This window comes from Engystomops pustulosus, chromosome 1 (assembly GCF_040894005.1).
Source record: "Engystomops pustulosus chromosome 1, aEngPut4.maternal, whole genome shotgun sequence".
In the NCBI taxonomy this organism is placed as follows: Eukaryota; Metazoa; Chordata; class Amphibia; order Anura; family Leptodactylidae; genus Engystomops; species Engystomops pustulosus.
In genome coordinates, this window is record NC_092411.1 from 276,244,264 (window position 1) to 276,256,879 (window position 12,616).

Here is a 12,616-nt window from a genome sequence, read left to right on the forward strand (position 1 = left end):
CTATAATACTGCCCCCTATGTATAAGAATATAACTACTATAATACTGCCCCCTATGTATAAGAATATAACTACTATAATACTGCCCCCTATGTACAAGAATATAACTACTATAATACTGCTCTCTATGTTTAAGAATATAACTACTATAATACTGCCCCTATGTACAGGAATATAACTACTATAATACTGCCCCCTATATACAGGAATATAACTACTATAATACTGCCCCCTATGTACAAGAACATAACCGCTATAATACTGCCCCCTATGTACAAGAATATAACTACTATAATACTGCCCCTATGTACAGGAATATAACTACTATAATACTGCCCCCTATGTACAAGAATATAACTACTATAATACTGCCCCTATGTACAGGAATATAACTACTATAATACTGCCCCCTATGTACAAGAATATAACTACTATAATACTGCCCCCTATGTACAAGAATATAACTACTATAATACTACCCCCTATGTACAAGAATATAACTACTATAATACTGCCCCCTATGTACAAGAATATAACTACTATAATACTGCCCCCTATGTACAAGAACATAACCACTATAATACTGCCCCCTATGTACAAGAATATAACTACTATAATACTGCTCCCTATGTACAAGAATTGATAGAATTTACTCACGAAATTCTCTTTTCCTGGAGTCCAAAGGCAGCACAAGAACAATGAGATTATGGTCCCTAGGCATAATCACATAGAGACAGGTTAGCACAGCAATGACTAATCACCATGGGGTGGAGCTAACCCCACCCATATAAGCTCCCATAGGTGCATGGGCACTTTGTAATATTAAACAGCAATAATTTCAAACATATTAAGAAGGGAGGGAGTCTTGTGCTGCCTTTGGACTCCAGGAAAAGAGAATTTCGTGAGTAAATTCTATCATTCCTGATCGTCCTTAAGGCAGCACAAGAACAATGAGACTTACCAGCAATACCTACTGTGAAGGGTGGGTCAAGCACGCCAACTGCAACACTCTTTTGCCAAACTTAGACCCCTCTGCCACTAATGAGTCAAGCCTGTAGTGACGAATAAATGTAGAGGTGTTTGACCAGGTTGCAGCCTTGCAAATGTCATCCAGAGGAATATGGCCCATCTCGGCCCAGGAGGTCGCTGTTGAGCTTGTGGAATGGGCCCTGATCTTCAAGGGAGATGGAAGTTTCGCTAGAAGATAACATTTTTCAATGGCAGATCTAATCCACCTTGCTAGCGTGGCTTTGCTGGCTTTTTGCCCCTTGTTGGGGCCTCTTAGCTGTAAAAAGAGTGCTTCGGACTTACGGAAGAAGTTCGTTCTTTGGATATATATCAGAATTGCTCTTCTGACATCCAGCAGATGACCTTTTTTCTGCTCCTCATCTAGTGGATTTGGAAACAAAACTGGTAGACAGATTTCTTGTGTAATGTTCTTGAAAGATGGAACTTTGGGAAGAAATCCTGGCATGGTTCTTAGGATAAGGCATTCTCCTAAGTCCCTTAGGTATGGATCCCTATGGGACAAGGCTTGTAGCTCGCTAACGCGCCTTGCTGAAGAGATAGCCACTAGGAAGAGAGTTTTCACTGACAACCACTTGATTGGAGCCTTTTGCAAAGGTTCAAATGGTGCACCTACCAGTTGTTCCAGAACCGTGGGTAAGTCCCAGGAAGGGGCTGGAGGATGAGGATTTGGATCCATTCTTGAGAGAGCCTTGAAAAAATTTCTTATCAAGGGGTTACCTGAGAAGATATTCTGCAATTGTGCGTTTATCGCATTAAATTGGACCTTAAGAGTATTGATCTTAAGGCCTTTTTGATATCCTTCTTGCAGGAACTGAAGTACTGAATTCAAGGAATCCGGAGTAGTGGTGTTTTGAGCACACCATGACTTAAACAGAGACCAGACTCTATTGTAGACTTTCACTGTAGAGGGTCTTCTTGATAATAGTAGAGTGTTTATGACTTCCTTTGAAAATCCTAAATTTTTCAAGTTTTCCCTGTCAGTCTCCAAGCCGCTAGTTGAAGCATTCCTGGGTTCGGGTGAACCTGACCTCTCTGCGAGAGTAAGTTGTGGGAAACCGGAAGTTTGATAGGATCTTCTTTCGAAAGCGACCACGCGATTGAGAACCAGGCTCTGCGTGGGCGAAAAGGAAGGATGGCTATGGCTTCCGCCTTGTCTTCTCTGATTTTCGTCAGGACCCTCGGGATGAGAACCACCGGGGGAAATACATATATCAGGTGATGTGACCAACTGATTGAAAGACCGTCCAGAGCCAGGGCTTTCGGGGAGCGAAATATCGTGCAAAAGTGAATGCATTTTGAGTTCTCCTCCGTCGCCATCACATCTATCAGTGGTGTACCCCATCTGCTTGTCAATAGGGAAAAAATCTGATGATTTAATGACCATTCCGCTTGGGGAAGACGATTCCTGCTGAGGCTGTCCGCCAAATGATTCAGACGACCTTTGATGTGGACTGCTGTGATGGACGGGACATTGAGTTGTGCCCAGCTCATGAGCTGGTTGCACTCCTTCATCATGGAGCGACTTCTGGTGCCGCCTTGTTTGTTTATATAATAAACCGTGGCTAGGTTGTCTGACTGCACCAGAATCTTGAAACCGCGTAATATTGGCTGGAAATGTAAGAGGGCCAATCTGACCGCCTTCAGCTCTTTGAGATTCGAGGATAGGTAAGAATCTTTCTTCTACCATTTGGCCCGGAACTGGAGATGATCTACATGGGCACCCCAACCCCAGGAGGATGCATCCTTAGTGAGGACCTTCTGTGGCCGGGGAACCAAGGACACCCCTTTGAGGAGAAAGGACGGCGTCTGCCACCAGGAGAGATCTGTGATCGTCTGTGGAGAGACTGTTAGATATGATTGTAGATCCTTTTTGTTCCGTCGCCAAGCCCTCAAAAGATCTCTTTGGAGGGACCTCATTCATGCTCTGGCCCAAGGCACTGCGTCGATTGTCGAGGTCATCTTCCCCAGGACTTTCATAGCGAATCTGATAGTCACTGTCCGTTGACTTTTGAGATTGGACACTATTTGTTGGCTAGACTGTATTCTTTCTGGAGATAACGTGATTCTCCAGTTGACAGAATCTACGATGAACCCTAGAAACATTATGTTGCGAGAGGGTATGAGGTGAGACTTCCGATGGTTTATGAGAAAACCGTGATCTAGCAGTGTCTGTAAGGTTCTCTGGAGTTGAGACTCCAAAAGAGCTTGGGATGAGGCCTTGACCAGCCAGTCGTCCAGGTATGGGATGATGCATATATTCTGTAGTCTTAAGACTGAAGTTAGCACTATTACCACCTTGGTGAATACTCTCGGAGCCGACGAGATTCCGAAGGGGAGGCACGTGAATTGAAAATGATGAATCCCCAGTCCATCTTTGATGGCAAATCTTAGGTACTTCCTGTGAGGAGGAAAGATAGGAATGTTTAGATATGCATCCCGGAGGTCGATTTTGGCCATGAAATCCCCTTTCTGTAAAGTCGTCATCACTGAACGAATGGTTTCCATGCGAAAGGTCTTCTGGACCAGAAAGCTGTTGAGTAATGACAGGTTGATCACTAGTCTCCATTTGCCTTCTGGCTTTGGAACTGGAAACACACGAGAATAAAAGCCTTGTCCCCTTTGATCGGCGGGGACTGGCTCCAGGGCTGCCTTGTGGATGAACTCTTGGATCAGCTGCCCAAGGACCTGATTGGATCGTGTGTTGTACACAAACCTGTTCGGAGGGAACTGTTTGAACTCCAGTTGATATCCTCTGCGTATCACTGAGGAAACCCAGGCGTCTGACGATGTTTCTGACCATTGACGCCAAAAGTTTCCCAACCTTGCCCCCACCTTCGGTAAGGGACTCCCGGCGTCAAAGGCCCGACTTTGAGGCAAAACCGGCTTTCTTACCCAAGAAGGGTTCCTTTCCCCTTCTGAAGGAGGGTTGCTTAGGAGGAAGTTTCCCTAATTTGGCTTTTGGAGATTTTCTCCTTTGCGAACGGAAGAATCTAGTCGTTTGTTTCTTCTTTTCAGGGAATTTTGCTCCTTTGTTTCCTTCTAGCGATTCCAATATTGTGGATAGCTGAGGACCAAACATCGAAGCCGGCTGAAAGGGTAAATTGCAGAAATTAATCTTAGATACCACATCACCATTCCACATTTTGAGCCACAGGGCTCTTCTAGCTGAGTTTGAGTTTGCCAGGGATCTGGATGAGCACTTGAGGACCTCAAGATGAGCATCAGCAAGAAATTCTACTGCGGATTTCAGTATCGGCATAGTGTCTAATAACACCTCTCTGGGGGTTCCTTCATCAATACTAGTGGTAAGATCACTTAGCCAGACCCTGAGGGCTCTGGCTACTGGAATGGAAGCCAGGGAAGCTTTACAAGCGCCCACTGTAGATGTATATGACTTTTTCAAACTAGAATCTGCCTTGCGGTCCATTGGATCCGACAAGAGAGAAGAATCTTCTGTAGGGAAGATAGCTTTCTTGGATAATTGAGCAACTGCTAAATCCACTTTGGGGATATTCTCCCAATCTTTATATGCAGACTCTTCCAGCTTGTAGAGGCTCTTAAACCTAGGACCTAAGTCCATCCTCTTATCTGGCTTAGCCCAATCCCTTTTCATCCAGTCTGATAGAACGGGGTGACTAGGGAGAACCTTGTTTTTCGACACAGGAAAATAAAACAGTTGTTCCTTTTTGGATTTATGATCTACATTTCTGTCAGATTCAATTGTATCCTTAACGGCTTTAAGCAAAGCTGGGAACTTCTCCTTATTTAATAAGTAAAAGTCCTCTGGATCTTCCGCATCAGAGGAAGATACATTCATATCAGAATCATTATCAGATGAATCATATAAAACAACTGAACCAGAGGGGGATCTCCCCGTTACCTTCTCCCTTTTTGCATCATTGAATGCGTTCGCAAGTTGATGTTTAAACCATGCAAAGAAATCTGCCGATGGGTTATTGGTATGAGGAGGTTGAGGAATACAGCCGTTACACAGATCGCCATCCGTGTCATCTGACAGGGGTTGCTGGCAGTTGGAGCAGAGTCTATGATGAGACTTGCGGGATCTCTTGCGGCTTGTTCCTGAGTTAGAGGCTGAGACTAGGCTCAGGTGAGTTTTTAAACTTACCGCTCCTCCCCTTACTTCCGGTCATGCTGAGCGTGTGGGACGCCGATCCGGAACCTTTCTGCATTGTCTGCAGGGGAACACAAAGGGAGATGCACATACCTGCCAAACCGGAAGTCGCGCGGGGCCGCGTGACGTCACTTCCGGTCTGCCCGGGATACCATCCAGCCTGGCGCCTGAGAGATGCCGAGGTCCCCAGAGGCCAGCCCACACCCGGATTGGTATCAGGACTCCCACGGCATGCGACCACCGCAGCCGGATAAGGGAGGAAAAGGGGGGTATTAACCCGTGTGCCCCTCCGTTGCCCAGGAGGAGCACACCTTCGGAGCGAGGGACGCTACTACACAGCGTATACAATCCGGGTGTTAGGGCTCTGAACCCTTACTGCGTCTTACGTCTTGTCTCTTGGGAGACCTAGAGAAAATAAAATACAAAGTGCCCATGCACCTATGGGAGCTTATATGGGTGGGGTTAGCTCCACCCCATGGTGATTAGTCATTGCTGTGCTAACCTGTCTCTATGTGATTATGCCTAGGGACCATAATCTCATTGTTCTTGTGCTGCCTTAAGGACGATCAGGAAATAACTACTATAATACTGCCCCCTATGTACAGGGATATAACTACTATAATACTGCCCCCTATGTACAGGGATATAACTACTATAATACTGCCCCCTATGTACAAGAATATAACTACTTTAATACTGCCCCCTATGTACAGGGATATAACTACTATAATACTGCCCCCTATGTACAAGAATATAACTACTATAATACTGTCCCCTATGTACAAGAATATAACTACTATAATACTGTCCCCTATGTACAAGAATATAACTACTATAATACAGCCCATATGTACAAGAATATAACTACTATAATACTGCCCCTATGTACAGGGATATAACTACTATAATACTGCCCCCTATGTACAAGAATATAACTACTATAATACTGCCCCCTATGTACAAGAATATAACTACTATAATACTGCCCCCTATGTACAAGAATATAACTACTATAATACTGCTCCCTATGTACAAGAATATAACTACTATAATACTGCTCCCTATGTACAAGAATATAACTACTATAATACTGCCACTATGTACAAGAATATAACTACTATAATACTGCCCCCTATGTACAAGAATATAACTACTATAATACTGCCCCCTATGTACAAGAATATAACTACTATAATACTGCCCCCTATGTACAAGAATATAACTACTATAATACTGCCCCCTATGTACAAGAATATAACTACTATAATACTGCCCCCTATGTACAGGAATATAACTACTATAATACTGCCCCCTATGTACAAGAATATAACTACTATAATACTGCCCCCTATGTACAAGAATATAACTACTATAATACTGCTCCCTATGTACAAGAATATAACTACTATAATACAGCCCATATGTACATATGTATATAACTACCATAGTATGTACAATATTGAATAAAATGACTATACATCCGTAATTTTAATCTTTGAAGGTAACTAGGACACATATGGTTATATCATTCTCTATTTTATCCTCCTCAGAGCATGTGATGAATGTCTATGTAAGACCGGAGTTTATTACCCATTCTCTATCTTTTTGTGTATTCTAGGAACCAAGAGCTGAAAATGCCGATGGACAAAAATGTGTCGCTGACCTCCAACTTCTCGATGATGAGAAGAGATTGGAATAAGACGTCGGAGATCTCTTCTCAGCAGGTGGCGGTCGGGTTGTTACTGACTGTTATCGATCTTGTCACCTTTTTGGGAAACACGGTTGTGTTTATTTGCCCGGCGGTGGAAAAGAGGCTACGGACCGTCACCTATATGTTCATCATGTCCCTGGCTATGGCTGACCTCCTGGTGGCTTGTCTGGTGATGCCGTTTAGGTAATAACTTTGCTTCCATTATTTGAAAGTAATGTTAACTTGTCAAAGAGTAGAAAGAAAATCAGGGTTGTCAAATTTTTGGAAATTTTATTGTTACAAAAATGCCACATTTGCATAAGTTTTCATGCCCTTTTAAAGTGATTACAAGCTTGGTACATCCAGGGACCGAATGAGCATTCTGAAGGCCGGAAGCATTGATGTGTTTCGAGCCCCTTGGTGGTATATGAGTCTTCCTGGTGCTGTTCTCTTCCATCTCCTCTCGGTCTAATTTCTTACCCAATCAGTATCCGGTGGCAAGTAAACTAGACCAAGTGGAGGATCTGGAGGACACCACCACCGAGCACTGGAGCTTTACACCAATAGGGGAACCGAGGCGATGAAGTCCTTCATTCATCTCCTTCCTGGTTCTCTGAAGGTCTGGTGATTTTTTATCCCACCACTGTGTGAAGCCCTTCTGGTCTCCATGGTCCTGTGCAATTACTTGGGATGTTTTATATCCAAATCTGCCTCTTTCTACTTCTATATTTCAGAATTTTCTCCTCTACCTTTTTGAGATTTAAAGAGTATGAAAAACATTGACACCAAGAAGGTTTCGTGTCCTTTTGGAGATGGTTGATAAGGTTCATGTCTCATCTCTAGAGGAACCACTGAAGGACATTTATAGATGATTAGAAGCTTCTGCATTGTTCTAGCTTATAGGGTTTGCCCAAGCTAAAAGTATTGATAAATTATCCATAGATTAGGCTAGGCCTAAACAACTTGACAGTAGCTTGGGAAATTTATTCAGCTAGCCTACTTGGGTCGCAGGTTCAAATTACCACTTTACCCTTCATCACTTTAAACGGTCTACAGCAACAAACCCTTAAGGCCGGGTTCAAGTCTACTCTTCTTCACCACTTCTTGAAGCCTGTGCCCAATACTACCTGCTTGGATTCTAGGGGCCTACAGACTTGCCTGACATTTTATATATATATATAGTACAGGGATCATTTCTACAAATGCATTGGAGGGTTGAACGCATGCAAGCAAGTGATAAGCCCTGCTGGTGGCCTCCAGAATGCTAAGCTGGCAGGCTGTATATTGAGCAGGAAAATATAGTTCCCCAATATCAGATCGGACCCGGTCACAGAACCTGATGCCCCCATGGATCAGAAATTCTCTCCAACTGGTAAGAATTTTTTGCGTTTTTGAAGCGTTCGTGCCTAGTCACTATGTGATTGAAAGGAAGCTGATCTGCAGTTACCTGGTCTGACCACTACACTGAGACCAGAGCTGTTTGCTTCATTCTCCTTCTGGGAGCAGCTGGTCTATGAGGGTGACTGTAGTTAAACAAACCTGGTATTAAGGACTTATCCATATTGACCATATTCTCCCATTTTTTTGACCTGTAAAAGCCTTAAGAGGAGTATTTTAGGATATTTAAATTTATTGCGTAATGAAAAGATCTGCCATTTTGAAGTGAAACTTCTTTCTGTGATTGGTGCCTCCTACTGCTCAGATCTAACCCCGCAGTCCAAGCATAGTGACGCACAGCACAGACATATTTTTAAACTAACGTATTGAGTCCCCTAAATTGTATGTATTGTCCATAGTACTAGTCTCCTTATATGGCGAAAAGACACTTACCGGTTCCTTTAGCTCTCTGGGTAAAATTGCGAGCGCACCTTTAGTGCAGAACAGAAAATTGTGGCAGGACAAACCAGAAGGAGATATAAGGTACATGCAAGGAATTTTGGGGCTTGTAGGAAACAACCATAAAGTTTGAAATGCTTGATCCCGCTCACTTTCTCCACTTAGATTATGCCCCAAGGGGGTATAAATAGCCAAGTACAGGCGGTCCCCTACTTTAGGACACCCGACTTACAGAGGACCCCTAGTTAAGGACAGACCCCTCCGCCCGCTGTGACCTCTGGTGAAGTCTCTGGATGTTACTATAGTCCCAGACTGCAATGATCAGCTGTAAGGTGTCTGTAATGAAGCTTTATTAATAATCCTTGGTCCCATTACAACAAAAAATTTTTAAACTTAGATTGTCACTGGGGCAAAAATATTTTTTGTCTGGATCTACAATTCTAAAATATACAGATTCAACTTACATACAAATTCAACTTTAGAACAAATCTATGGACCCTATGTTGTATGTAACCCGGGGACTGCCTGTATCTGTAAAAAAAAAGTATACTTGTCAAATAATATGTACCTCTACCCTTTCCGATCAACAATAGTAGCTTTCTGGAAAAAATCTAGAACCCATGGAACATTGTGGCCATGTTCAATCGGATGCTGCTAACCTAATTCCTATATGGCCAGTCCTTCCTTGCATCCTGCTGATTCATCTTGAATACATCTAGGTACATTTTGAGCAGCGCACATCACAATTACCTTTATAGGTTTAGGGTCACTATCAATCCCCTCCAGTTTACACAAATTTACTTGTCAATTTACTATGGATACGATGACTAGTTGAATGGAACGTGACTCATCGCAAACTACAAGGAGAGATAAAAGATTGTCAACAAGAACGTCCTTGAAATGAGTAGAGCTTTGTTCTTGTGCTATTTGCGTACAATGGACCACACACATATAGAGCAGCACTTATCCAAGCCCCTCGTCTGATCTCTCCGCTATGTTAATGAAATCTACTGAACCAAGACGTACTTTCATATGAATAGTTACAGTGGCTTCTCGGCCTGATGAGGCGTCTCACTTTACGTTATCCATCTATTGAGGTGGGTGATTCTGCTTGTAAGAGCCTAAAGGGGACACTTTAGACACCACCTTCTCCATGTGTTACTTGATCCTTATAGTCCCTCAACAAGTTATCAAAAAAATTAACATTAACAAGAAAGTAGAAATTTAACGAGAAGTTTATTGACTACAGGACGATGCCAAACAGTCCATCAAGTCCTCCTTTTTTTAATTATTGTATGATTTCTTTGATTGTGGATTCAGTAATTTAGGTTATTTTCAACTCTTATGATTGATTTCTGTCTCCTGAGGAAGGGGTATTTAACCTGATAGATGCCACAGTGAATTAGGAGTAATCCGGAGCCTTAAAGGAAATTTACTACCAAGATGAAGGATTCTAAACCAAGCACACTGACATACTGGTGTGTGCCCCCTCTGGCAGGATCCGCTCTTATTTTAGCTTCTTATGCCTTTATTTTTGTGAAAAAAAGGCTATAAAATTATACAAATGAGCCTAAGGGACTCCGGGCTCAATAAACAGATACAGAGCCCAGAGACTCATTTGAATATTGGCATGAGAAACTAAAGAAGAGCAGATCCTACCAGAGGGGGCGCACACCTTCATATAAGTGTGGTTGGTTTACAATCCGTCATCCTGATGGTAGATTTCTTTTAACAAATTTCCCTACAGACTTCTTCAAGCTTTTCAGAAGTTCCTGCAGTCTCTTCATAGTAGTGAACAGCAGGAAGCAGTGATATCTTCATCTCTGTTCTGATAGACCCTCCAGGAGACATGAGCCTATTACATCCAGTATTTTCCTCCATAGCAGAAATAATAGCCGTGTATGGGCTCCCACAAAGACGCAATATCGCAACAATGAGAAAGCCTTGGCGTGGTTGTCCTTGGCATAAGCTTGCTATACTATGTGCTCTCTGGGCTTGACATGTCGGAGGCTTTGTGAACCCCTACAGGTTCTGCAATTGGTGTCAGGCACAAATTTCACATTGTGCAGCTCAATAGTCTCTTCTGCTACTGTGGCTAATAGACCCATGCGGAGAGAAGGAGAAGGTTTCTAGTTCTGTCAACCATCTCCATGTATCATTCTACAAACCACTGGGACTTCTTTGCCTTCCCACAGTGATCGTGGTTATTGTTCTTTGTTTCATTATCTTATGGTCTGCTCCATAGTCTAAAATCATGGAATTAAATCAACCTGTCATCGTCTTGTCAAACGAGCCGACGGGTCATCTGAGAACTTCATGTTAGGGCAGCTACTTCTAGTCCCTATACTTATACTTCGTGATGTAGCAAGAGTAGAAAATTGAAGGAAGTCGGAAACGTTTTCACAACTGATGGTTTATAAAGTAGAGAGTCTTAGAAATCACCTTGGTGTAGTAGATGGCAACAGGTGTACTTGATCTGGACTTCAGCGTGTACGGATCAGCAGGATGACACCTCTCGGAGTAGTCCATGTATAAATATGCAGCTGACCTGGGAAGGTCAAGAGATGGTCAAATGATTGACCATGAGTTGGAGAGTAGTAAGAAGTAAGCCAGGATCAAGGCAAGCTAAATTCTAGCCTGGTCAATATTCAAGCAGTAGGTCAAGGCAGATTTATAGTCAGAGCAAGGCAAAGTAATCACAAGAGAACTTCAGAAAAAGATTGAGATTCATAGAACAAGTTGGGGTCCGGAATACGGGAATCAGTCTTTAAGCAGGAACACAGAGAACCATAATACTGGGCACCTTCCTGTGACCACTCAATATTGTGTGTGCTAGCCTTTAAAGTATGGGTCGGTACATGTACGCTGTGGTCCAGAACAGCGAAGGAGCAGCTGTGATCTGGATTCCTAGTCCATAGAGGAGGAGTACTGAATGAGTCGGGGATCGGAGTGTATATAAGATTCATGTGAGAAAGACCTTTATGAAGTCTACATCACATGGATAGTCACTAAAGAAAAACGGTAGAGATAAGACCGGCACTCCAATCTGCTAAAAAATCTTGATGCTTTATTTCATTTCCATAAAATAAGGTGGGTGCATAATATACATAGACTATGGGGGTCATTTACTAAGGGCCCGATTCGCGTTTTCCCGACGTGTTACCAGAATATTTCCGATTTGCGCCGATTGTACCTGAATTGCCCCGGGATTGTGGCGCGCGCGATCGGATTGTGGCGCATCGGCGTCGGCATGCGCGCGACGGAAATCGGGGGGCGTGGCCGAACGAAAACCCGACGTATTCGGAAAAACCGCCGCATTTAAAAACCGAAAAAGTGTCGCTTGGGGAGCGCTTACCTTCACCTGGTCCGAGGTGGTGCATTCCGGCGCGATGAGATGCTTTTCAGCGCAGCAGCGCCACCTGGTGGACGGCAGAGGAACTACCTTCTTAAATCCCGTCCGGACCCGAATCCAGAGCAGAGAACGCGCCACTGGATCGCGAATGGGCCGGGTAAGTAAATTTGCCCCTATATATAGTGTATACATAGACTATATGGTCTATGTATATTATGCACCTTATTTTATGGAAATGAAATAAAGCATCAAGATTTTTTAGCAGATTGGAGTGCCGGTCTTATCTCTACCGTTTTTCAAGTTTACATGGCTCGATAAGGTTGTAGAGATATTGTAGCTGGATAGATTTACTATAGAAAGAGATTTGCATGAATGTGAACCAGGTAACCTAATTGCTTCACTGGATCTGCCATAATACCATCAAAACCCCCTTAAAAGAAGGGATAAGATGGTGAGGCCGTGTTGACCTGCTCATCCTTTAACCAGGCACAGTCGAAGTGAATGTACAATGTACGGTCCCTAGCACGCTATCCTTGTTGTTACATAGCAACCGGCCGTATGTCGCTTATTAAAGCCGGT

At 43.3% G+C, this 12,616-nt stretch overlaps 1 protein-coding gene across 1 annotated transcript in view; it reads left to right on the plus strand.

Moving 5' to 3' along the window:
* The window catches only part of LOC140082007 (histamine H2 receptor-like), a 63,576-nt gene that overhangs the window by 28,100 nt on the left and 22,860 nt on the right, over positions 1-12,616 (plus strand). The window contains exon 2 of the mRNA XM_072126298.1: positions 6,778-7,053. Coding sequence (XP_071982399.1) covers positions 6,794-7,053 — 260 coding nt within the window. The 5' untranslated portion in view covers positions 6,778-6,793. The remainder of the gene's footprint in view (positions 1-6,777; positions 7,054-12,616) is intronic.